General features: G+C 39.0%; 4 protein-coding genes across 5 annotated transcripts; 2 read left to right on the plus strand and 2 right to left on the minus strand.

Annotated features, from left to right (window-relative positions):
* The first annotated feature begins 178 nt into the window (after positions 1–178).
* LOC137711484 (glutamate receptor 3.3) lies at positions 179–5,216 on the plus strand. Its single transcript, XM_068450730.1, has 6 exons — positions 179–966; positions 1,105–2,453; positions 2,580–2,857; positions 3,923–3,954; positions 4,057–4,463; positions 4,582–5,216. Exons 1-6 carry the CDS (start codon positions 690–692, stop codon positions 5,047–5,049), a joined length of 2,811 nt encoding a protein of 936 aa, XP_068306831.1. The 5' UTR covers positions 179–689; the 3' UTR covers positions 5,050–5,216.
* Positions 5,217–5,599: 383 nt separating this feature from the next.
* Positions 5,600–7,924, minus strand: LOC137711485 (glucan endo-1,3-beta-D-glucosidase-like). Its single transcript, XM_068450731.1, has 2 exons — positions 6,360–7,924; positions 5,600–6,228 (listed from the first exon to the last, which is right to left on the minus strand). Exons 1-2 carry the CDS (start codon positions 7,771–7,773, stop codon positions 6,197–6,199), a joined length of 1,446 nt encoding a protein of 481 aa, XP_068306832.1. The 5' UTR covers positions 7,774–7,924; the 3' UTR covers positions 5,600–6,196.
* An 824-nt stretch (positions 7,925–8,748) lies between these two features.
* On the minus strand, positions 8,749–13,064 carry LOC137710594 (serine/threonine-protein kinase/endoribonuclease IRE1b-like). The gene is made up of 6 exons (XM_068449660.1): positions 12,788–13,064; positions 12,477–12,690; positions 10,742–12,171; positions 10,054–10,226; positions 9,498–9,744; positions 8,749–9,339 (listed from the first exon to the last, which is right to left on the minus strand). Exons 1-6 carry the CDS (start codon positions 12,943–12,945, stop codon positions 8,889–8,891), a joined length of 2,673 nt encoding a protein of 890 aa, XP_068305761.1. The 5' UTR covers positions 12,946–13,064; the 3' UTR covers positions 8,749–8,888.
* Positions 13,065–20,957: 7,893 nt separating this feature from the next.
* LOC137710663 (F-box/kelch-repeat protein At5g42350-like) lies at positions 20,958–24,134 on the plus strand. 2 transcript variants are annotated; one of them, XM_068449751.1, is made up of 3 exons: positions 20,958–21,255; positions 21,536–21,622; positions 21,954–24,134. In XM_068449751.1, the coding sequence occupies exon 3, from the start codon at positions 22,008–22,010 to the stop codon at positions 23,748–23,750; it is 1,743 nt and encodes a 580-aa protein (XP_068305852.1). In that variant the 5' UTR covers positions 20,958–21,255; positions 21,536–21,622; positions 21,954–22,007; the 3' UTR covers positions 23,751–24,134. The 2 variants fall into 2 exon arrangements, with proteins under 2 accessions (XP_068305852.1, XP_068305853.1); XM_068449752.1 differs by lacking the exon at positions 21,536–21,622.
* Positions 24,135–25,706: the final 1,572 nt, after the last annotated feature.

Here is a 25,706-nt window from a genome sequence, read left to right on the forward strand (position 1 = left end):
GCGTGAACTTTCACTTTAAGACTTTAAGTCCAAACAATAAGTATATGGTGGAGGATTCTTTTTCCTTTTTAAACTCTCTCATTCTTCTTTTTTTATATTTGAATTATCACGGTTAAATTATTTTAAAATTTTATATTAATATTTTTTATGAAAAGAGAGGTAAATAGGAGGAGACATAATTCCCTCCAAAGTATAGGCAAACAGGTAGCCTTTTCGTCAGAGAAAGGAAATTCGTTGATTGGCGAGGAAGAGAAGAACAATTCCCTCCTCTCTACACTATTGATTTCACTTGGTTGGGAGCTTTACTTGTCAGGTTAAAGCATGATTCTCTTCTGCACATCAACAGGTTGAGATTTAATTAAATTAAAATTTTAAGTTAAATCTCAATCGCTTTTTATCGTTTTTTGATGCTTAAGAGGGTAAAGCTCCAGTGTAATTATAATCAGTACTAGCAGCAGAGTAGAAATTGGGATTCTCTTGTTTAATCCAATTACTTATGGCCGAATCAATCGCTGTGATTTTATAAGTGCTTTTCCCGAAAGCTGTTTCCCATGTAGTTGTAGTGCCTTCCCGACAAATGAGCTTTTGAGTTTGGGTTTTTTATTCTCCTCAAAATCAAAGAGAGACTCAGAGCAGAGCTTTCTCTTTAGTGGGAAATCCAAATTCTTCATAGAAATAGTTCATTCACAATGAAATTAGGGTTTAGGATTTTTGAGTTGGTGTTTGTGTGTGTTGTTTTTGGGGTGTTGCCATTTGGATTTGGGACTTCAAATTCAAGTTCAAGACCAGCGGTTGTGAACATTGGAGCAATTTTCACCTTTGACTCCACCATTGGAAGAGTTGCCAAGCTTGCCATCCAGGAAGCTGTCAAAGATGTCAACTCCAATTCCAGCATTCTCCATGGCACCGAGCTTGTTGTACATATGCGGACCTCCAATTGCAGTGGCTTTCTTGGAATGGTTCAAGGTGACCACTTTTTTACGCAATTTTTGGTTTTTTTGTGTTTTCTAGATTTTGATAGTCAAGAATTCTATTTCAGAAATTGCTTTGAGATTGTACGTAATTCGTTGTTGTGCTGCTAATTAAAACTCGTGCTAATTACAGCTCTGCAATTCATGGAGACTGATGTTGTGGCCATTATAGGCCCACAATCCTCTGTTGTTGCCCATATCATATCCCATGTTTCAAATGAACTCCAAGTTCCCTTATTGTCATTTGCAGCCACAGACCCTACTCTCTCGTCCTTTCAGTTCCCCTTTTTCGTTAGGACTACTCACAGTGATTTATATCAAATGACTGCTGTGGCTGAAATCGTTGATTATTATGGTTGGAAGGAGGTTATTGCCATTTATATTGATGATGATTACGGACGCAATGGAGTTTCAACTTTAGATGATAAACTTGCCGAAAGGCGCTGTAGAATTTCACACAAGTTAGGAATTCCCCCTGGACATGGAGCTACCCGGGGTGACCTCATGGATCTTCTTGTTAAGGTCTCCCAATTGGAATCTCGAGTTATAGTTCTTCATGTCAATCCTGATTTAGGTCTCAATGTTCTCTCTGTGGCACAATATCTTCAAATGATGGGTGATGGATTTGTGTGGATAGCTACAGATTGGCTATCGTCTCTTTTGGATTCTGCTCTTCCTCTTTCTCCTGAGATCATGGATACGATGCAAGGAGTTCTTGTGCTGCGCCAACACACACCGGATTCTGATAGAAAGAGGGCCTTTTTCTCCAAGTGGAACAAGCTAACTGGTGGTTCCTTGGGACTGCATTCTTATGGGCTTTATGCTTATGATTCCGTTTGGCTGGTTGCTCATGCTATTGATGCATTTTTTAACCAGGGTGGGATTATTTCGTTCTCTAATGATTCTAGGATAAATTCTGTAGACAAAGGTGGTAGTCTTCACCTTGCGGCAATGAGCATATTTGATGATGGTCCGCTCCTATTGAAAAATATATTGCAGAGTAGTTTTCTTGGGTTGACAGGCCCTGTGAAGTTTGATTCAGAGAGGTCTCTTGCTCTTCCAGCATATGATATTATTAACGTGCTTGGTACTGGGTTTCGACGAATTGGTTACTGGTGCAACTATTCTGGTTTATCAACTGTCCCCCCTGAGATGCTCTATTCAAAGCCACCTAATCGTTCAAGTGCAAGCCAACAATTATACAGCGTTGTCTGGCCAGGCGAGATGGTGTCAAAGCCCCGTGGTTGGGTTTTCCCAAACAATGGGAAACAACTAAGAATTGGTGTGCCTATCCGGGTCAGTTTCCGAGAATTTGTATCACAAGTTCGGGGGACTGATAACATGTTCAAGGGTTTCTGCATAGATGTATTCACAGCTGCTGTAAACTTGTTGCCATATGCTGTTCCATATCGATTTATCCCTTTTGGAGATGGCAAGAAAAACCCAAGCTACACAGAGCTTGTGACTTCCATTGCAACGGGTGTGAGTAAATATATTATGCATTTGGTATTTGAATTTTAACTCATAAAAGGGCAAGTTTAATCAGCTAATGCACTTATGTATATGTGTGTGCATTCATTAGCTATTTCTCTCTTATACTAATTGCAGGTCTTTGATGCCGCTGTTGGTGACATTGCCATTGTTACAAATCGTACAAAGAATGTGGATTTTTCACAGCCATACGCTGCATCTGGACTTGTTGTAGTGGCTCCGTTTAAGAAATTGAACTCCAGCGCTTGGGCTTTCTTTCGGCCATTTACTGCACGTATGTGGGTTGTCACTGCTGCTTCCTTTCTTGTTGTTGGTATAGTTGTGTGGATTTTGGAGCACAGGATAAATGATGACTTCAGAGGTCCGCCTAAAAAGCAATTAATAACCATCTTGTGGTAAGTTCTATATTTAAGTTTCTCATCATGATATTTGCTAACTTGCGCAAACTCTTTTATGTTTTTTGGCCAACTTACAAACTGATTACCTGGTTAGTTTTTCCTTTGCTATCTCACTATATCACTGCTTAGAGCACTACTATCTTCAGGTTGTCTGTGATATATGACGGAAAAGAAAATTTCGGAAATTTAAATATGATAGATATATGGAGGACATGGCAGTTGATGATTTGATGTTTATTTGAAGCCAAAATAATGATTCTGGTGCACTTTCTCTGTCACTTCGGTAACTCTCACTATTCCATTGCTTAGAACACTACTATCTTCATGGTTATGTGTATATATTATGAAAATTGGAGCACTTTCCCTCTAAATGCCTTCAGCAGTCATGATGTTTCCAACCCCTGTAACCACAGTGGGTCGGTATTAATGGACTTGCCTCAACCCATTTGGGATTGCTTTTGTAGTAAGCAATTCTGCTCATAAGCACTTGCGATAAAAATGCTTTTATTAGAAACACGTTGAAACTAAAAGACCTTTCCCTTAGAGCTTGTTAGAAACGGTTTTCCATGCTGAAACTTTTCATGGAATCTTCAAGTAGGTTGTGGAACTTAATGTTCCTCAAAAGAATGGAGACAACAGAGGAAGCTAGTGATGGTAGGAGTCAATCGTAGAAAGCTTCTGTACAAGAGATGAATTTCAATTTTCTGTAAAGGTTTTTTTCCCTTTCTAAAACGGAAGAGGGCTGAGGTCAATATGTGTTTAATCAGAGCTGTGTTAAAATTTGTGAGCGCAGAAACACCTCAAATGTGACTACATTCCTCTTTGATGTACCATTTTTTTTATTTGGTCAGGGTGTGTGATTCGTTTTGCTTCTTATTGGAAGAATCCTAAGTGTTTGCATGGGTTTTGGCCTCCGTTTGCGAATCTGTCCATTGTATATGGGTAGAGCATGTTATGGTGCTAAACCAATAATTTGTTTTTCACCTGAAGTCCAAGACACTTGCCTCAACATCAAATATTGGTTTCTTTTCTAATTTACTGACTTGTTTCTTAACCTTGCAGGTTTAGCATCTCTACTCTGTTCTTTTCCCATAGTAAGTGAGGCTTAGATTCTTTCTTCAAAATCCGGCTTATTTGGGCTTTATTGAAACAAATTTTCATTTATTATCTGACTTGCTTCTGTGCCCCTTCCATAGGAGAGAACACTGTGAGCACCCTTGGTCGCGTAGTGCTAATCATATGGCTCTTTGTGGTTTTGATAATCAACTCAAGTTACACCGCTAGTCTGACATCAATACTCACAGTGCAGCACCTATCTTCTCCTATTAAAGGAATTGAATCCTTGAAAAGTAGCGATGAGCCAATTGGTTATCAAGTTGGTTCCTTTGCTGAACAGTATTTGAGTGAGGAACTTGGGATACCCAAGAACAGGCTTATCGCTCTTGGGTCTCCTCAAGCATATGCGCTGGCGCTCCAGCTTGGTCCTAAAAAGGGAGGTGTTGCTGCTGTGGTTGATGAACGCCCTTATGTTGAACTCTTCCTCTCATCCCAGTGCAAATTTAGGGTTGTAGGACCAGAGTTCACCAAAAGCGGATGGGGATTTGTAAGTATTCTTTCTTAGAACATTCTTATTTTGAAAACAGGAGCATTAGATCTTTTCGAAGTTAGCCGAAATGAGAACCACAAAGTTTTGACATGTCTTCCTTTTCTTTGCCAAATAGGCATTTCCGCGGGACTCTCCATTAGCTGTTGACATGTCAACTGCAATTCTACAACTATCAGAGAATGGTGATCTGCAGCGTATCCATGATAAGTGGCTTATGCAAAGCTCTTGCAGTTTAGATACCACTGAACTTGAGTCAGACCGGCTTCATCTTAAAAGTTTTTGGGGCCTCTTTCTCATATGTGGAATTGCTTGCTCCGTTTCTCTCTTCATATATCTTTTGCAAGTTTTGAACAAGTTACGCCATGCTGAAGTCACACAACATATTTCAACTAGTCCAGGCAACTCCCAATCTGGGCGTCTCAAGAGATTTTTATCCATAATTGACGAGCGGAAAGATCAGTCCAATAGTGGAAGCAAAAGAAAGAAAATAGTTAGATCATTCTCCGGCAATGTTACTGATGGCAAGTTGGAATTAAAACAAACAGAAATGACTGCTAGGAGTGACATTAATTCCAACAACTAACCCGTTCATTAGATCATCATAACTGTATCAATACATGTAAGTTCTCATCTTAACCATACCTAAGCATTAATATTATTTAGAACCATCTGCCGTGTATAATTTGTATTCTAGGAACATATTCTGGATCTATATTTATTCACTGAAATGGAAGGAATTCTGCCGTATCTCTCAATCATCGCTATGATTGTTTATACGTAATATTTGGTGTCCAAATTCAAGTTTGTGTTTCTTGATATCTCATGTTTTGTCTAGCTTTGCTTTCAGTTTTGAATCCTTGTTCTTATTTAGTTAAACATCCAGATTCAGTACCACCAGGAAAAGAAACGAAAGTTAAATATTCTGATAAGAGTTCGTCTGCAATGTTTATTAGTCTAGATGCTGTCAGTATAAACTTACATTTTACTCGTGCACCGTTTATCCGTCGCCGTATTTGTTATATAACTTTAAGAACTACAGATCTTGTTGTATAGTTATTTTGAATCAACCAATTGTCGTAAGTTGAGTTGATGATCAATAGCATGACTTATAAACTCGAGATCTTCAGATTTCGAAACTCTTTAAATATTTACCGTAGCATTACTCTTTGATGAAATCCGAATGCAGGTCAAAACGTACAATTCGTTATCCTGGATATTACTTTCTCGCTCGCTTTCGTGTGAATTCATGTTTTTTCTTCCCTTTGAATTTGCAGACTTTCTCAGAAATTCTCATTTGGTTTCAGATTGAGGATTTAAGACCAGAAACTCACTCCCTTGAAAAAGTACACAGTGAAAAAAGATTCCAAATCACAAAAGAGGCAGGACTTTATCCGGACAGAAAAGCCTTTGATTGGGGAGGCATGTCACTTTTAACCATGTGCGGTTGTGCACCCAAAGAAAAAGACCCCTCCTTTTTAGGACAAAACCAAAACCTGAACCCACCCTCAAATTTCAAACTCCTCCTGCTTTACTTCTGTTTTACATTGGGATGGGATAGTGACATAACAGAGGCTGTGTCCTCATCATGAACATAAAAAACCACATAAGTCTTAAACCCTAATTTTAGAAACCACAAATAGTACTCAGCATTGAAGAGTGAAAAGTCAAGATCTAGCTGTCTCTGTGTTGTAAACCACATTGTGCCCTCCAGTCATTCCTCCCTTGTTCATTTACTGTTGAGGATACCGGCATGTCCCGTAAGCTGATCGGAAATCGGAAATCGGAAATCACATAATCAGTTAATAACAAGGAGGGAGATTCGAACTTAGATGCAAGGGAACGGCCACATTTGGCGTTAGTTAAAATTGTGATATGAAAATGGTAAATACTTACTTGGATCACTGAAAGTAACCAAGCCAGTGCCCTTGAAGTCACAATTCCAGTAGTTCCTGCCATGCATCTGATAGTAAGCATTCATAGCATACGATGCATGAGCAAGCAGCTTATCAGGCTCGAAACAATCACCGTGCTCGTAAATCTCCCTGCAGTCCACACCACCTGCTCCGCAGCAAAAATCCAACACAGCTTGAAGCACCTTATCATCGGCGTGTGGCTTAGCCACGCACCAAACTGACGGTCCCCTCAACACTCCCGCTACTTTCTCACCAAATCCAGAGCCTCCACCGGATCCACTTCCGTCGGTGTTGCTGCAGAATTGGCAGCTCAAATCCACATTGTACACCTTCGATCCGTCCCCGTTGAAAATCCCAAAATTTCTCTCCGTCACACCCCCGTCTTTTTTGTTCTCGTTGAACAAAGCAAACACAAATATTTCAACCTTGTCATTAGGCTTCATAGGCGTCCCTTTGTTAGACTGGGCACGCTCAATCAACCTCGTGTTGTAAGTCTTGGCATTATCTGGCGTAGCCGCCATATCTCCGGAGTCACCTTTGGACGGCCACCCGGATTCCGACACCATGATCTCCACCTTCCGGTGGCCAAGTCCCAGTGCATCAATGGCAGATCGAACAGCATCAATTTGTGCATCCAGCATGTTGGTGTATACATAGCCCTTGGGGTCACGCACGCTGGTCGAGGTTGAGTTCCCCAGTAATGCGTACTGTAGATTGACCATGTCGGGGTTGTCCCGGTAGGCGAAATAAGGGTAGGCATTGACCATGAAAGGCGCGTTAGTGTCAGCCAAGAAGGCGGCTATAGAGGTCATAGTTGGCACGAGATTTGTAGTGAAAGTGGAGGCTGAAGGAGGAAATGAGGATGCCAAAACCGCCATGCTGTGCGGCGTGGTGACCTTGATCTTGCGGTCCAGCCCTCGGGCTATAAGCACCGAGTGCAAGTTCTGCATTGCTTGGACCAGAGCTGCTGGGTCCGATGGGTTTGGGTCCTTCTCATCGTTTCTTGCGGCAGCCCCGGTTGTTAAGTACTCGTTTCCTACGGCAATGGCAGTGATGGAAGTGGCAGGAATGAATGGCAGGACGCGAGTGGCGAACCACTCGTCCGCGGCGGCCACTTCCGTGCTGATGTTGGGGACATGGCTGTTCTCCACAGCGACAATGAGGTCGATCCCGGTGTTGGAAAAGGCCTGGAGGATTTCGGGGTTGGTGTCGTAGATTTTGACCTTGTCTATGAGAGTGGCTTGGAGGAGCTGAGCTACTCTCTTTGGCGGTGGCAGGTTGTTTCCGAGAGTGCCGTAGTTTATGCCTACAGCTGAAACAACGGCGTTGGGGAATGGGCTGAAAATCAAAGGGTGGAGGAGGAGGAGGAGGAAGAGCGAGAGGGAGGTGGCCATGGCGGTTCAAGCTCAAGCGAGTATTGTGTTTAGGCGCTGCGGCATGAATTGTGCTGCATTGATTCATATAATATGCATCGGATCCCAATTTTGCACTTTTTACTTTGTAGTGGAAATTGTCTGTCAGTGGTATTTTACAAAATTACAAGATTAGCCCTGCCATTTCAATTTTATATTACATAGGAAATGGATAGCTTGGACATTTCAGCTCGGAATATCTTCTGGACATGTCACGTGGTAGGAAGTCAGGAAGACAAATCTTTGTTGCAGGCTCCCTTCCTAAATGCGTGAGCTTGACTGATTCCAGGATTATGATATTTTTACCAATTTAATTAAGAGAGGTTTAACGAAAAACCCACAGTACTGTTTACTTTAACGAAAAACCATATTTTTATACCAAAAAGTCAATTCTGGTACTATTCACTTTACCCTTTATTTTGTCCTTATCATTAAAACTCAAAGTTTTCAAACTCTTTTCATTAATTTTTTTTTTAATTAAGTGTTTATTTTTCCCTTTTAACTCTGAATGAGCAGCCACAGTAGCATTCCCGTTGCAAAAAAATTCTTCTCCTTCTCGTGGAGTAGACATCGATTCATGCTTCAATTTCTGTTTTTCGTTTTTTTCGGTTTTATTTTTTTTTCAATTAAGCCATTCCAAATAGACTTAAAGTAGCAGATAGAAAATCGGGAGGGTGAGACAAAAAGGCCTACAAGTAGGAGAAGGATTTGCATAAAATAGATTTATCGCCACAGCAGTGTTCTGGTCTAATAATACAATATCATATGTAAATTTATTCTCACGTAACATTACATTTCTAGTCCAATAATACAATATCATATGTAAATTTCTCCTCACATAACATTACATTATCGGATAAGGAGTCACGACACCACAGTGGGAGTAAATCCCCTCCATAACTTTTGCTTAATGCTTTAAAATTATAGCTCTCTAGCAACGAAATGCTATAACTAGTAATAATTAATAATCATGTTCATTCATCGTGGCACTGTTAGTGTTCGTACATATGATGCAATTTCCAGCTACAATTTTTAAGTTAATTCATGGAAACAGGTCAACAATGTGGAAGGTTGAAGACAGCTTTTCTAGAGAGCAGTTACATCTGATTGCTTTTTATATACTTACAGAAGAACTCTTCCTCTTTGCAGTACCTGTATAACACTTTATACACCTCGATTAACAGTTTTGGAAATCGACTTGAAAAATATCCGTCAAACCCCTCAGGAACTGGACCCAATATCTCCTTAACTTCCTCAGGAAGTTCCCTGTAGTGATTTAACTTGTTCCGTATCACTCGTAGTAAATCACGAACGCTATCAAACTTGTAACGCCTGTATCGTCCAATGTTATTTATAAATGCAGATTCCATCTTTTCATCCCACTTCCCATTTAAAGCCACCGCTGCAGTACTTTCTAATGAATTTAGTAGTTCGGACTCATTCTCCCTATCTTCCAATTCAACCCGATCACTAGCATCTCGAATGAATGAAAGTCTTGTCTCCGAACTCCAGAAGAAAGGATGATGCAACACATCCATGGATGTTGGCCTGGAGATCATTAATTCAGTGAGAATGAACGATTTAGAGCCAAAAGGGTGTCCACATGGATGTAATGTGTCTAGACTCAGGGGTGTGTGCGTAAGAAGAGGGGGTACTCTACATAAAATTTAGTTTTAAGTTGATGGATAGTGAATAAAGAATCTTACCGAAGATCAGGGTTGGGATTCAAGAGACGAGTAAAAAGGTCTACAGCTTCTGGTATAGTGTCTACTAAGAACAAGTCTTTGCGGTCATTCACTATATTTACATCACGCTCGATGCTATCACCATAAGGGTGTTTGCCCCCAGTGACGCAGAAAAAGAGTAGACAGCCTAAACTAAACAAATCCACTGCACGCGTTTGGCGCAGATGGAGAAGTTGTTCAGGTGCTTGCCAGCCTGAACTACCATAACCTGCAGCCAACAAACAAGTAAAGAAATAAAAGGAAATTTTAGTATCCATTAGAACACAAACAATGAGTCGAGGTTCATCAGTAAGAAAGTCTACCCAAATACTAACAGAAGTGATAATGTTGAACCAAAAGGCCATGGAAAATATACATCAATAAAAGGTTAACTAATGGATAATTCCGGGTTGTTTTCAAATTCAAACTCACCACATTTCATCATTAGAACTCATTCATACGGGCGTAATAACCATATCTAGCACATGTTTGCCTCGAAATCAATGAACATGACCATTCAAATAGTTCCTACACTTACCAGTAGCATGCTGGGTTATGGAAGACTTGTCCCCTTGTAGGCGCTTGCTGATACCCATATCTGAAAGCTTGGCACATAAAGACCTGCCCTTTATTATCAAAACATTTTGAGGCTTTAAGTCCCGATGTATAATTCCAAGTTCATGTAAATGGGCAAGCCCAGAAACCAGATCACTGCAGAAAAAATGATTATGTCAAAATCTTGAGTACTTTATTCAGCTCTTTTCAAGACTTTTCTTTTTTCAGAATAAATCTTCGCAAGATTCAAGGAACACATCTATATTAATGGGATGAAATTTCTTCATGAGCTATTACTGAAAATCAAATCTAAGATGTGCTTTCACTAAACAGAAGCAAGTACAAACTTCAATCCCTCACTTAAAACAACAATTTCAAAGGGAAATAAATTGGGAAAACAAAAATGCTGCTCTTACCACATTTTTCATACCACATTTGTACCACCTATCTAATAGAGATGGGACCCACATGTGTTGGTGGGCCTACCTCTATTAGAGAGGTGGTACAAATGTGGTAAGTGTAGCATTACTCTTGGGAAAATAAGTTTCGATACGACAAAATTACAGTAAGTCCCCTTATGTAAGTTGCCAACATTTTAAGGGATGAAGCATTAGCTGGAACAGTTTGATAAAAAGAAAGATGGAGAGGCTATTACAAGACATCAAACTAACCTCATTAATTTTAACAACTGGGGTGAAGGGTATCCATTAGCCTTCCACAATTCAATGTCCTTGTTATTTCCCATCATGGAATGCAATCGAGTGGTATACTCAGTCCAAAAGCGGGGATCCTGATCTGTGGTGATTTGGCTTTGAATGGACCCAGAGTGAAAATAAATAAGATCATATAAGCTACATGTACAACGCTCCAAGGATAGATAAACAAAATCTTGATCATACTCCACTCCATGCCAACGTACAATATTTGGATGCTGATCAGAAGCAATAAGATTCTGAACCTCTTTGAAAGCCACATCATGATGAGTCCTCACAAGACGTTTAACAGCTACTGGACGACCATCATAGATTCCCTCAAGTACAATGGTACCATTACTTCCCTGAGCAATTTCATTGTTGGAAACACACAACTTGCCAATCCTGCGTCCCTCTATTTGACCATCAAGATGATCAGCTGAGGTCAAGAGAAACTTCATTTCACTTCTTTCATTTTGTATGAAAAATTTAGATTCTCCAACCTTATCTTCATGTGACGTATTGCTCATGTTCTTGACATCAATGGAATTTCTCTTATTGTTTCCCAGTCTACGGGTTCTCTTCTTCTTTGGAACCCCAGCTTGCATCTTAGTTTCCTCAGCCACCTGTTTGAGTTTATGTTGTTTTCCAAATGCTCTTGGACAGCGAAAGATACAGACCACAATGGACAATAGTGTGAGACAGAGAGACAGTAATTTTGTTACAGCTTGAGCCATTATGCCTTCATTGCCGCCAGATGGATGATTCCCTTCAATAATCGCAGGAACATGAGATGGATGATTCTCGTCAATAATCGCAGGAACATGAGATGGATGATTCTCTTCAATAAGTGCAGGAACATTGACATTAGGGGAATGATCATAGGCAGAACTGTCTCCAGAATGGCTATCATTTATCCCAGCATATTTTGAAAGATACTCTGTCAATATGGGATCAAGAGTACGGGAGATATAAGTTTTGTTCTGACTAGGCAAAATTGAGTCGGAAACCCCGCTGTGTCTTAAAGCAAGCTCATTTCCAGCATTAGATATTTGAGGGCGAGATTCAAATGTAGCAAATGTCATGGACCAAACAACCTTACCAGAAGAATAATGTGTGATTTCATAATCTGTTCTCACGATGTAAAGCATATGTTCAACGGTTTCCAAGCCTATGGAACCAGACTCTACCAACCCGTGAGCATCTTTCACTTTCGGAGACAGATCACTTTCGGTACTCCAAACCACTAACTTGGACGGAGTATCAGCTGATTTATACATGTGAATTAGTTTTCCGGTCTTGGCATCAACAAGGAACACAGTGTTCCTCCTTGATCCCGTTGTGACTCCTCCATCCTTTGACCAATACGGAGCACCTCCTATGAATTCTTCTACACTCGATGACAATTTCTGTCATATAATGAACCACAATCAAATATAAAACAATGCAACCACAACAAAGATAATACTACAACAGAGATCCAAGCTATGGAAAACCATCCAATTTACTGACACTTGAAAGCTGCCCACATAATCTTGGCAAAGATTGAGATCACGAATATACAAATGATTACCATAAATCATCAACGTAAAAACTAAATATCCATTACAATACATTACAAGCAAAAAAGACATATTCGTATATAATAGAAGTAAAAAATGAAACGAAAAAACTGAACACGGATTATCAAAGGTGATACTGTGAGCCGGTATACCTCTTTTCCACTGCGGGTATGGCTATAGAGCGCCCCGTCTTCGCCCAAATCAATGAAGTGATCATCACTCTTAGTATTGTTTAAAAAACTGGCATCCTGATACGAAGTATGAATTGGGGCCCCAGAAGAGAAGCCCCACAGGATACTCCATGGGTTAGTGTTGACCATATATATGGTCCCATCCAATGCAACAACCAGCGTTATATCATTTCCACTGCATCAAATTTCAGAATTCAAAAGTTTATGAATTTCATTGAAATTCGACAAATTAAGCCGAAAAAATTGAGACTTTGAGAGCAGTCTGTGCTTACAGCTTCGGCAGGAGAGAATTGAAGCGGTTGGAAGGCGAGGAATGTGGAATGGAGAGGCCAGTCGAGGTCTCTGGTTCTGGGACTGTGATGGCTGCTTCTCTGGTCAAACATTCAATTAGCGGAGCAAACAGGAGAAGGAAGATGAGAGGTCGTCTCATTTCTTAGATCCAAACGAATCGAGTAAATCAGAGATCTTTCAATTAGGGTTTTGTGGTGACCTGGGAAACCAATTGGGAAATGGAAATTGGTGACGACAGACAGCTGAGAGGCGAGCCAATTTCAGTACGCGTATTTTGACATTTACGATTTTGATGTTTGGGTTGGATTTATTTGTGTTTTTTCCAACTAGGAATTTGATTAAAATAAGTGAAATTTTATTTAAATTCATATAACATTTTTCTATACTTAATTTAAATTTTAAATGTTAATTGTCTATTTTATCTTATTACATAATTACTATTAAACACAAAATAAAATTAATAATAAAACTCAAATTTCTCAATAAATCCAGACACATATGTTCATTCCGGCTAAAACCTTAATAGTTTTGATAGAGAAGAACAAGCTTTTCTATTGATAGATAGTAATTTTGAAGTTTTGATTCCTCCAAGTATGACTCTATTTATGAATATTTTGTTTGTTTGCTTCTTTTTTAGATTAAATTTCATACTTATTATATTATATTGTATTTGTTTTTTCCTGCCTTCTGTTTGCACCCCAAAACACTATTGCAAAGACTTTTGATTAGTAGTGCAAAGACATATAACTTGATTCTTGGTGCAAATAAAGATTGCCCAACCTCATAAACCTTGACCACTAACTAGCGGGTGGCACATCTCCATCCAAATCCAAAGCATCAAGGTCAAATGTTTTTGGCAAAGTGATGGACTAAATTGGAGCTGTGGAGCCAAAAATAATCACAAGGCGACACGTGGATTTTTGGTAAAAAGGACAAAGTTACCCCTGAGACATACCGATTGTTCTACGTACGAGCAGTGGACAATCATTCTTTAATCAAGCCAAGAGTGTCCAAAATAGGTAACAAATTCCAAATTATCTCACCCATCCTCATCTTAGGTATTTACTTCATAACCTACAAATTAGTCCATATAAACAGAGATTAATTGGTTAATTAATGGATTAATTCCTAATTAATCCATTAATCACCAATTAAATCACCCATTTTCACACAAAAAAAAAAACCTCTAAGGGCCGACCACCTCCATTCCCTGTATAAATGACCCTATTTTCTCTAAAAAGCCAAGTCCACACTCTTGTAAAACTCCAAAAACTCTCCAAACACTTTTTCTCTCTAAATTCTAACTTTGATATCAGAGGTTCTTCGCCCAAAGCCCCCTATTCATCGTGGGCGTGTGAGGCTCTTAGCCTTAACCTAAGGTGTTAATTGTTTTGTAGGTGCAATTTTGTCCAAGATCAAGAAGGCGGAAATTTGCATCCACATGAGCTTGCATTGCATTCTTTGGCAAATTCAAATCTATAGAAGGATCTATTGGATCCTAAGTCTATGGATGAGTTTGGTAGCATAAAAAAAAAACCATGGAAATGCTAGTCATACGCAATTATACAAGGGCAAAGGACACCTCTTTAAATAAAAAAAACAACATTCAATTAGAGATGTTATTTTATAAAGGGAATGGGTGTAAAGATAATTTTACATTTTGAATTGGGTTTGAGAGGGTAGTTTAGGTAATAAATTTGGGTTTAAAGAGATATTAATTCTTTACTAAAAAAAAAAAAAAAAAAAAAAACTGTGACAGCCCGTCCTGAATTGTTCGTATCGTAGGTGTGAAATGACAATTTTACCCTTGGTAGTTATTTGTCATTTTGGGGTGATTGTTTTGTGGTTTGGTTGGTTGCATATGGACCACACACTTACCCACACCCACATCATCTTCTCTCGTGTCTCTCTCTGTCTCTCTCTCTCATTCTCACTTGTACGGACGAGACTCAAAATCCTTGCAAACGTGACGGATCGAAGTGGAAAATGGTACCTTTGTGTTCGTGAGGATCATACGAGTTCAACCATACCAATTTCAGGTAAGGAATCCTTCGATTTCACGTCAAACCAAGAATCTCTGATTTGGTCACTGTTCATGCACAAGTGAATTATTGACTTTCAAGGAATTTGAAGCTTTTAGGAAGCTTAGTGAGGTCCTTAGGAAACTCGGGGCGGTTCGTTGGGTGGAATTGGACGTCATGATCGTGAGTTACAAGTTTGGCTGATTTTTTTTGAATTTCTCTGACGACATCTCGTGATCTTTGGGGCTTTAAACAGGTAAGGAAATGTTCTACAAGTTAAGAGCTTCAATTTGGTACTGGTTTCATGAAATTTGGTTGAAAAACGAGTAAGATATTAAGATTTGAAATTTTTTCAGTTTTCCAGCGACGGCGACGGTACCGGAGGTGTGTCGGAGAAGACAAGGGAATATTCCGTTAAGTTAATGGAATATTCTTAACGACATCAGGTTAGTTTTAACAGAATCTATTAGTTTTCATGGAATATTCCCCAACGGCGGTTAGGGAATCCGTTAGTTTTGGCCGCGCGTGGGGTCTCGGAAAATTATTTTAAAAATATGGGGATGTTTGTGAGGTTGAGTAGATCACGTTGGTATATCCAAACATCCCATTTGAGCATTGTATGAGAAGTTATTACCTAGTTTTGGTTATGTGCTTTAAATTGACGTTTTTATAGTTGTTTCGCATATAGGTGAAACCCATCCTGAGGACGAGCGCAGTCACTCGAGGTAAGGGGGTTACGACCCTTCCACATACTAGTGAGTGGGCTTTTGATTTTCCGTATATACCTATATACTTGTGGTTTTTCTCAGAAAATGAAATGGAATGTTTATATGTTTTAAATGCCATGCATAGCATTTGCCTATTTATTTATGCATTAGTAGTTGCATATATTTTTGATTGGTGCTGCGGACGCATAGGTAAGTGCCAGGTAAGTTTATAGATTATGGATGTGAATTAGTGGTTATGTGAGATACATAGAGAGCTCATAACCTACACCCCCGGTGTTAGTGCTCCCGCCTAGAGTAAGGCACAGTCCTTCACGTGATGTTCACCTCCCGCACCACACGCTTATCTTGGATCCAAGTTAGGTGCACAGTCCTGTTGTACAGACCACTATAGGTGGTTCCGACTCATAGGTGACCCGCGATTATTCGGTCAGTCTTCACGTGATCGTAGCACTTGAGCGTATTTATATACACCTAGTCCTGTCGTACAGACCACTTTAGGTGGTTTTGACTCGTGTGCAGGTATAGTTAGTGAGTTGGGGATTTGAGCTCTAGATTCAGCCATACAGGTCACATTAGGTGACTCCGACTGAAATGTTACTTGCATTGATTGACATTACCTAGGTTACTTACAGTTTATGAGGAGGCATTCGATATGGCATATTTCTGAACATGTTTTCGACATATGTGTATATTCTATTTTTTGGGAAACTATACAGGTTTTACGGCGAGGGATTAGAAATTTTAATAATGAAATGATTTTGAAAAGTTTTGTTTTTGCCCACTCACACTTTCTGTTTTGCGCCCCTTTAGGTTCTAGTTAGAAGTAACTTTGGTGGTTCATGAGGACTTGACGGTGGTTCTGACAGAACATCACAAATGTAGGATCACCTTTGGGTGTTGTATATTTAGTATTCATTCTTCTGGACTGCACTTAGGCTTTCTGTGCTCTAATTATGTTTATTACGCTTAGTCTCACACTAGTGTGTTACTTTAACTAGTTTATTTAGTAGTTTGGTTTTTATTTATTCGTACGTTTATTATTATCTTTTGCTTCCGCACTGTGCACATGGCTACATCACCCTCACGTGACGGCCAGCACGCCTTGATTCCGGTCGGGGTGTGTCAAAAACAATATGGGTGAAAATAGTAAGTTGGGTGTAGAAATAAGTTTGATGGGTTCAAATAAAATTTCTCTTAAAATAAATAAGTAATTTTGTTTTATTTTTTATGGAACATATTTGTGACACTATTTTTTTTACACAAATTCTGCATGTTTTTGTAGAGCACACTTCGTAATGTATTTTTTAACGACTCAAACCGTCTGTCTTTTGAGTCTTCTCTAAAAGATCATGTCAACCAAAAACACCTAAATTTGAAACTAAATGACCGTTAGATTAATTTTTTTGGTTTCTTTGTAGAACCATATTCCTTTATTTATTTTTTCACTACAAATGAATGTGTTAATGGTTTTGAATTTGTTTAATTTTTTGCAAACATAATCTATAAATAATGTTCTAAAAGATAAACTGCTCAAATCCTTAAAATACAATAAGAAGTGGGAGTTACAAATGAATGTGTTAATGATTTTGAATTTGTTTAATTTTTTGCAAACATAATCTATAAATGATGTTCTAAAAGATAAATTGCTCAAATCCTTAAAATACAATGAGAGTGGGAGTTACAAAAAATATGTGTAAAAAGTTAAGTAAAAAATAGTTTCGCAGATCCACTTATATATATCTTTATATATAAAGCCAAGGGTCCAATGAACAATGTTTTTTTTGGTGTCACAAGCTTTACAAAAAAAATAAATTGACAAAAATGCCCCTCAAACAAAAAACTTCAAAAGCAATCCAAAATAATGCATCAAATGTGGCAGAGGTATTTTCATCATTTAAACAATATTTTTTTAATAATTAATTTTTTTTTTGTATAGTTTTATTTTTTTTATTTTTAAATAATTAGTATCTCACAATAGGCTAGCAATAATGTGATTCAATCAATTTTTCATTAAATATTATTTTCTCTATTTTTAAACATGTTCAAAACATCTTAAGAGGAGTGTAATGCCGGTTATAAAAAAGGTCTTTCGCACACGGATAATAATGTGATTAAATTAGTTGTCTAATGATTGTTTTTATTTTATTTTTTGAACAAACAATATTATCCACACTAAAGAGGAGGGGATGATGTGACAGCCCGTTCCGAAAATTTTAAAACGTACGCGTGAAAAGACGATTTTGCCCCTAGTGTGAATTTTTACGTTGTGTGGTTGTTTTGAGCTTGGTGTGGCTGGTTTTGCACCACACATTTTCCCCCACACCTTTCCCCTATCCCTGTACCTATCCCGTGCCATTTCCCTTCCCATTTTCATATCCATGTGTACGGACACACTCCAAAACCCTTGTAATCTTCACATATCGAAGAAACAAAGTACATATCCATGCTCGTGAGGTCTGTAGGAGTTCAACCATACCCATTTCAAGTAAGAATACCTTCGTTTTCACGTCGAACTCGGGATACCCGATTTTTGGCACTGTTCATGCACAAGTAAATTCTTATGTTTTTGGGAATTTCAAGCTTGTAGGAAGCTTGGTGAGGTCCTTAGGAGGCTCGATGTGGTTCGTTTGAAGGTTTTGGACGTCGGGATCACGAGTTCCGAGGTTGGCCGGAGTTGGGGGTATTTTCGCGGCGAGATTTCGTGGATTTTAGCACTTGAAAGTGGTATGATTTTGTTCCTTTCATTGTAAGCTTCATTTTGGTACCAATTTTGTGAAATTTGGTTGAAAAACAAAGAATATATCACGATTTAAAATTTTCCCGATTTTCCGGCGCCGGAGCCTCGCCGGAGAAGACGACGGAATATTCCGTCAGTTTGGACAGAATATTCCTAACGCCGTCAGCGTGCCAGGCACGTGCCTTGGCCGGCGCGTGGGGGCGCGTGCGGCGGTGAAATTTTTTTCTAAAAATATGGGGATGTTCCTGAGGTTGAGTAGATCACGCTGGTGTATTCATACACCCCATTTGAATATTGTATGAGAAGTTATTTTTTAAGGTTGGTTAAGTGCTTTAAAATTAACGTTTTTATAGTTGTTTCGCATATAGGTGATACCTATCCCGAGGACGAGCGTGGTCACTCGAGGCAAGGGGGTTACGACCCTTCCACATACCAGTGAGTGAACTTTTGGTTTTCCGTATATACCTATATACTTTTACTTTTCCCAGAAATTGATTTAGAACGTTTATTCATTTATATGCCATGCCTATAATTGCCGTTGTTATGCATTGTTAGTTGTATATATATGTATGTATGTTGGGTGCTGCGGACGCACAGGTAAGTGCCAGGTGAGTATGATTTATGTTTACATTCAGTAGTGATTTGAGATGCATAGAGAGCTCATAACCTGCACCTCCGGTGTTAGTGCTCCCGCCCAGAGTTGGGCACAGTCCTTCACGTGATGTTCACCTCCCGCACCACACGCTCATCTTGGATCCAAGTTAGGTGCACAGTCCTGTCGTACAGACCACTTTAGGTGGTTCTGACTCGTAGGTGACCCGCGATTATTCGTGATCGTAGCACTTGAGCGTATATATATATTACACCCAGGCTTGTCGTACAGACCACTTTAGGTGGTTCCGACTCGTGTGCAGGTTTAGCTATTGAGATGGAGATTTGAGCTTTAGATTCAGCCGTACAGGTCACATTAGGTGACTCCGGCTGACAGATTATGTAATATTGATGCGATATTACTTGAGCACTTGCATTATACTTTGAGATTTTGGCATAGCATATTTATGATTATGATTTATATATGTATATTATATTTTCTGGGAAATATACAGGTTTTACGACGAAGGGTTAGAACTTATTTATTAAATGGTTTTCGAAAAACTTTGTTTTTGCCCACTCACGCTTTTGTTTTGCGCCCCTCCAGGTTCTAGTTGGCTAGCACGTTTGGTGGCTTCCCTGAGGATTTCCCCGGCATATTTGACAGACCACCACCAGTGTAGGACCACCTTCGGGTGTGCTTTTGTTGTGTCGTTTTCTTCTGGACTGCATTAGGCTTTTATGCTCTGAACCTAGCGTTCACACTTACGCTTGCACTTGTTCATTTTTACTTTGTGTAAAGCTAGTTTTTATTTATTTGTACTATTTATATTATTATTTTATTAGCTTCCGCACTGTGCACATGGTTACGTCGCTTCCACGTGACGACCAACATGCCCTGATCTCGATCGGAGTGTGTCAGATGATCTTAGTCTCACAATGAGCTAGCAACAATATGATTCAATCAATTGTTTATTAAATATTATTTTCTCTATTTTTAATATAAATTTAATAGATGCCGATTTTATTATGTGGATTTAGCTGCTTTAATTGATTTATGAGGGATTTCTTCTAGCATGATCTAAGATGATTCATTTACTTCAAATATTTGACTTTTCTTTTGTTAATTTACCCATATAAATACATTTAAAACGTGTAAATCTCTCGTAGCACGTCGTGATTCGAAAAATATTTCTGCACACGCTCATGCGTGTGCATGAATTCTAATATACACACACTAATCACTAACTTTTATGTTTAATCGTTGCAACTTGAATTCTTTAACATTGATTTGATTTATGACCCTAACTTTTATCTTTCTGCATGATTTGACGTACTAAATGTGTGTGAATAATGAAATTAAGCAAAAATCGGGTTGGGCTAAAAATCAGATTTGGGCCCCCAAAAGAGCACAATATCAAATTGATAAAATCCAACCATCGTACCACGCCATCTAAATTTTGTGACATACTGAAATTTAGCATACCAAAAACTTAGAATAGTAGTGGTACTAGATCTTGTCACATCAAGAGGTTGGTATTGTAATTGAAACCGAAGTTTGGTTACAGTAATTGTACTGTACCCATCCTTTACATCGTTCTATAAAAATATGACATCAATTTTACCAAAAAAATTAATTTAAGATCTGAATTTGTAACTAAATCGTTAAAACTATTTAAGAATAAATAACTTATATTGAATGGTTTCACTTTTAATTGTACCGAGTCTTATAGTGTAAATTCCTACACTTACCTAGTTGTGCAAGTAGTTAAGTTACAGATTATTGTATGTGTCAATTAGTAATAGATTATTAACCTGATTCTGAAGTTTGGACATAATTATTTATATAAATTATTAACTAGGCTCTAAAGTCTAAACATAACTATTTTATAAACACGTGAACGAGTAACTATTTTATAAACATAACTATCTTAATTGCAATCTGAAAAAAAAAAAAAAAAAAATTGATTCAATTCCATCATAAGTTACAAAAAAATAAAAAATAAAAAAAACGAAAATAAGACACTTAAATCTTTTGGATCTCTTTTGATTAAAAAAATTCGAAAAATTGAATTTGATAATCCGAGAATCTCATCTGCTTTTTCTTTCTTCCTCGCTTTACCTTCTTCACCATCATTCAATCCCATTGAATAGCGCTCAGATCGCTCACTGCAACAGTGCTGCGCTCAATTGCCCGTTTGCTTTTCAAATCTTTTCCTTTCCCTTTCTTTTCTCCATTTCTTTTTTAGCTTTTCAATTTATTCCATATCAGTCGATCCCAAATTCGAAATCACTCCTCCCTTCTCTCGTTTCTCGGCAGCCAAACCCATTCGTATCTGCAAATTTCGATCTCATTAGGGTGTTGATTCCCGGTATGTTGCAAAACTCCCGCTCCTATTTTATTTATGTAATTATCAGCAATCAAATGAGCTATATATATGTGTATATTTGTTCATTCAATTGGATTTAAATGCTATCGGGTAATCTGGTGAATTGGAATTATTGATTCGATGTATTGTTGTCTGTATTTTCTTTGCCTTTCTGTTTTAGTATTATACTGGAGTCCTTCGATGGTGATTTTGACTAAATATGGTATTCTACCCATTGTTTATTTCGATTTTGTAATCCTTTGCTCTGTGCTTGGTTGCCCAGAAAATTGAGGGAGAACTTTGCTCTGTGTTTGGTTGCCCAGAAAACTGAGGGAAAACTTTGCTTTGTGCTTTCTCACTTTATGCAAGTGTAAGTATCTGTCTTTTTTCGGTTAATGAGATGGAAATGAATTTAGGAGGATTCTTGTCGCAAAGATTTGCGAGGGTTGTAAAATTTGAGTAATCAAATTTCTTTTCTTGCGATTAGAAAAGGAAATGCTGAAAATTAATCTCTTATTTTTCAAGGGCATAGTTTTAAATAACCTAACCAAATCTTAAGTATGCTGCTGCACATGATTTCACCGCTCGTGTTCTATATGAGTTTCTGGGAGTGCCAAACTTATATGGATATGCATGCTTATGTTCACTCTTATGCACTCTTGATTAGTATCTTATACTTGTGGTTTTGCTTCTTCTTTTAGGGTTCATGACTCTTGCAAGAGAGTGCTTTTGCTTGCTAATGACTATAGAACAGAATGTACTCTGGGAGACCATCTGGTGAAGAATCTCTTCATCAAGATTTTGAAGCTTTGAGTGTATCGAAGTGTCTGATGAGAAATGTTAGCCAGAAGTTGAGGAAGAAGAATCAGAGGTCTGTAGGAGATGAGGACAATGGTGTGAGGGGAATAGCTTTGAGATGTCTTACTCTGTATGGAAGGGGTGGAGGTTGCAAAGTAGGTGCTGACACATGTGATGATTTTGGGGATACGAGTAACAGGAGGAGGTCAAGTGCCAGCGATGAAGGCAAGGGATACAGACCAATATGTGGTACCGAGGAATCTGGAGTGGATTGCTTCTCGTATGGGGTGAGGGAGAAATTTTGGAAGAAACATAACAGAAAGGATTTTGAGCTTGAAGAATCAATTAGAAATAGCAGGATGCACATTTTTCTTCCAGACGACATACTGGAAATGTGCTTGGTGAGGCTCCCACTAACCAGTCTCATGACTGCACGCCTCGTGTGCAAGAAATGGAAACACTTGACTACTACTACTCGGTTCCTGCAGATGAGACAGGAAGGCTCACATCAGACCCCATGGTTGTTTCATTTTGGTGCTGTTAAAGATGGTTATTGCTCTGGTGAGATACATGCATTGGATGTGTCTCTAAATCAATGGCATAGTATAGATGCTGAAATCCTAAAGGGAAGGTTCATGTTTTCTGTTGCTAGTGTCCAGGATGATATTTATGTTGTTGGGGGTTGTTCGAGCTTGAACAACTTTGGGAGGGTGGATAGGAGCTCATGTAAGACACACAAAGGGGTGATGCTGTTTAGTCCCTTAACAAAATCTTGGCGCAAAGTTGCTCCAATGAAGCATGCAAGATCAATGCCTATTTTAGGAATCTCAGAGGTCACTTCAGATTTTTCCACCAGTCAAAGTTATCAAAGTCGCCAAGATAGACGTATTCCCAGATCACGGGTAGGTGGAGTATCAGAGGTCTATGAAGATCCTCACAGGCTTTCTCTTAGGCGTCAACAGAGACATTCTGCTGATGACAATGAGTCTTTGGTGTTACCCAATAGAAAGTCGTATAAATTTATGAAACAAAAAAGTGATCACTCATCCATGAAGGGTTGTAGAAGGTTTGTGCTCGTTGCTGTTGGTGGTCTTGGCTCCTGGGATGAACCTTTGGATTCTGGAGAAATATATGATTCTGTTTCAAGGAAATGGACAGAAATTCAGGGGTTCCCTGTGGACTTTGGGATTGCTTGTTCTGGGGTTGTTTGTAATGGGATGTTTTATGTTTATTCTGAAACTGACAAGCTTGCAGGATATGACATAGAAAGGGGTTTTTGGATTGGAATCCAAACCACTCCCTTCCCACCCCGTGTTCATGAATATTACCCAAAACTGGTATCTTGTAATGGCCGGCTCTTCATGCTTTCTGTCTTCTGGTGCGAAGGGGATGGTCAGATAGGCCGGAGAAACAAGGCTGTTAGAAAGGTATGGGAGCTGGATCTCATGCACCTTAACTGGACCGAGGTCTCAGTACATCCTGATGCTCCAATGGACTGGAATGCTGCGTTTGTGGCAGACGGAAACATGATATTTGGTATTGAGATGTTCAAAATATTTGGTCAAGTATTGGATTTTTTTACTGTATGTGATGTGTCTGATACGGGGATGAAATGGAGTCATATCTCAAGGAACCATGTAACTCGCGAGCTGGATGCCTCTTCATGCTTGACCAAGTCAATGGCTGTGCTACATCTGTAAGTTAAAGACTGTAAAGTCCTCTGTACGTTGTAACTCACAGAAACAAAGTATTACACACAACACATGATCATCATTGGTCAACGCTCTCGTTCTCCCTCACTTCTCAAGAGCATTTTGGGCGTACCTGCTACCGTCAAGTTCAGTGTTGAATCCATTGGGCAAAGCATTTTGTGGTGAAAAGATTTGAATGGAGATTCTTAATAAAAACCCCGACCATTGGAGAAATACGGTATGCTCGCTCATTCACTCGCTCATGTAGTCTCGGATGTAATTTGTTCACCAACATTCATGAAATTGATTCTGTAATTTAAATCTCTCCTCTTTGTTAATTATTCCCACCTCATCATATTCATATGTTGCAACTCTATTGAATTGAATTTGGTCCCTCCTGCTGTTAATGATTTTGAATGGTGGATGTCCTATTACTTCTAAATTGATCGACGGTTGGTCAATCTTAAAGAAGCGGTTGTTGAACTGCACTGTAAGTTTTCCGTTGAGCATTCTGATTCTTTTTCAACATTGTATTCACTCGATCGCGCCATCAAGAAACTGAAAAAAATGATTTGAGCAAAGCTCTCTTTGTAATACTTCAACCGAACCAGCAAGATTTCCCGATGGTGAGAACCAAATTCGCCTAGTTATGTATTACGGTTCGTATCATGCCGATAATTGGGCGAACTTGTGAAGGTGTGGTTGCAGAGGCCCCGTGGAGGGATTATCAGAAGAACCCAAACAAGCAGACTATGCGGTCCTGGGTTGGCGAGTGTATGCGATGGTGGCGCCTCAAGCAGACGAAGCAAGCAGAGTGAGGAGAGAGGGGATGCGACTTGATTTTGGGTTCTTCGAGATTTGAAACGAGCAGACAGAGAGATTCTGGGTTCTCCCTCTGCGATTTTGGGTTGGCAAGTGTAGGCGATGTTGGCGACGCGAGCAGACGTAGCAAAGATCTTAGCAATCCCATGGTTTTCAGGGGTCTTGCTAAGACCTTCTAGTGAAAGAGTCCATGCGAGTCCCGTTTTATCCCCTTAAACTTAGTTCGTATACGTGACAAACGTAAGACTACATGTCGTTCAGTCCAGTCCAGTGAGAGTTAACGAGTCCAAACAAACGCACCATTAGTACACTTAAATTTGCTGATTAAAATTCCATCCTCAAATGAAAAAATTATAATCTAAGTTTCATGACCCTTTCAATATAATCGCACTGAACAAGAGAGTTTCTAGGTTCCGATTAATCCATTTTCAAATTTTCCTAAACTTTCTCGGTGACCAAACAGCAGAACGGACACTCAAAACAACAATCTTTATCAACTTCTACTCCATATATATAGAATAGCCAAGAAAATAAAGAATTTAAAAGAAAGGATCGGAATAGTTACCGTTACGGGGATCGGTAAATGCTTCCGGCTTCGGACATCAGAATCGTGGAGTTGAAAAATACTAAGCACACCCACCCATAGACTGTCCTATTTGGCAGCCATTTTCAGGAGAATCTAACTGCGGCAATCAATCAAGAAAAAAAATCGTAAGAGAAACATGTATAAATGAAGTTACAATGCATGCGTTGTCTTTTGTTTTTCCCGCTTTTTCCAGGGAACCAACCAAACAGGAACGGAAAGTGTACGAGAAACTGACCGAAATGAAGTTCAAATGTAGAGAAGGACGACGTCGGAGCTGCGCTGTGGATTAAAAATGTAGAAAAGCTAGGGTTTGTGGATTGACCTTTGGAAGGAGGAAGCAGAGAGAGGCTCGTTAGGTCGTCGGTCCATCTTGCATGTTGCACCACTCCCTTTTTCATGAATGGAGGAAGGACTGAATGGCTTGCACATGGGGATTGGGGCCACTCTTTTTATTTAATCCTTTCAAATAAAAATTTATTTCCTTTCAAATTTGTTTATTTTTTGGCACCACCACTTAACGATCAGTTTGATAATTGATTAACGGAGATCTATTATTG

Source organism: Pyrus communis, chromosome 12 (assembly GCF_963583255.1).
Source record: "Pyrus communis chromosome 12, drPyrComm1.1, whole genome shotgun sequence".
NCBI lineage: Eukaryota > Viridiplantae > Streptophyta > Magnoliopsida > Rosales > Rosaceae > Pyrus > Pyrus communis.

What these genes read in the sequence shown, in the direction of transcription:
- LOC137711484 (XM_068450730.1), top strand. Translation starts at nt 690, where the DNA reads ATGAAATTAGGGTTTAGGATTTTTGAGTTGGTGTTTGTGTGTGTTGTT. An exon ending in CTTTCTTGGAATGGTTCAAG is followed by an intron (nt 967 to 1,104) that starts GTGACCACTTTT and finishes TGCTAATTACAG; the next exon opens with CTCTGCAATTCATGGAGACT. An exon ending in TGACTTCCATTGCAACGGGT is followed by an intron (nt 2,454 to 2,579) that starts GTGAGTAAATAT and finishes TACTAATTGCAG; the next exon opens with GTCTTTGATGCCGCTGTTGG.
- LOC137711485 (XM_068450731.1), bottom strand. Translation starts at nt 7,773, where the DNA reads ATGGCCACCTCCCTCTCGCTCTTCCTCCTCCTCCTCCTCCACCCTTTG. An exon ending in GGTTACTTTCAGTGATCCAA is followed by an intron (nt 6,229 to 6,359) that starts GTAAGTATTTAC and finishes ATTTCCGATCAG; the next exon opens with CTTACGGGACATGCCGGTAT.
- LOC137710594 (XM_068449660.1), bottom strand. Translation starts at nt 12,945, where the DNA reads ATGAGACGACCTCTCATCTTCCTTCTCCTGTTTGCTCCGCTAATTGAA. An exon ending in AATTCTCTCCTGCCGAAGCT is followed by an intron (nt 12,691 to 12,787) that starts GTAAGCACAGAC and finishes AATTTGATGCAG; the next exon opens with TGGAAATGATATAACGCTGG. An exon ending in CAGTTGTTAAAATTAATGAG is followed by an intron (nt 10,227 to 10,741) that starts GTTAGTTTGATG and finishes TTTTTTCTGCAG; the next exon opens with TGATCTGGTTTCTGGGCTTG.
- LOC137710663 (XM_068449751.1), top strand. Translation starts at nt 22,008, where the DNA reads ATGTACTCTGGGAGACCATCTGGTGAAGAATCTCTTCATCAAGATTTT.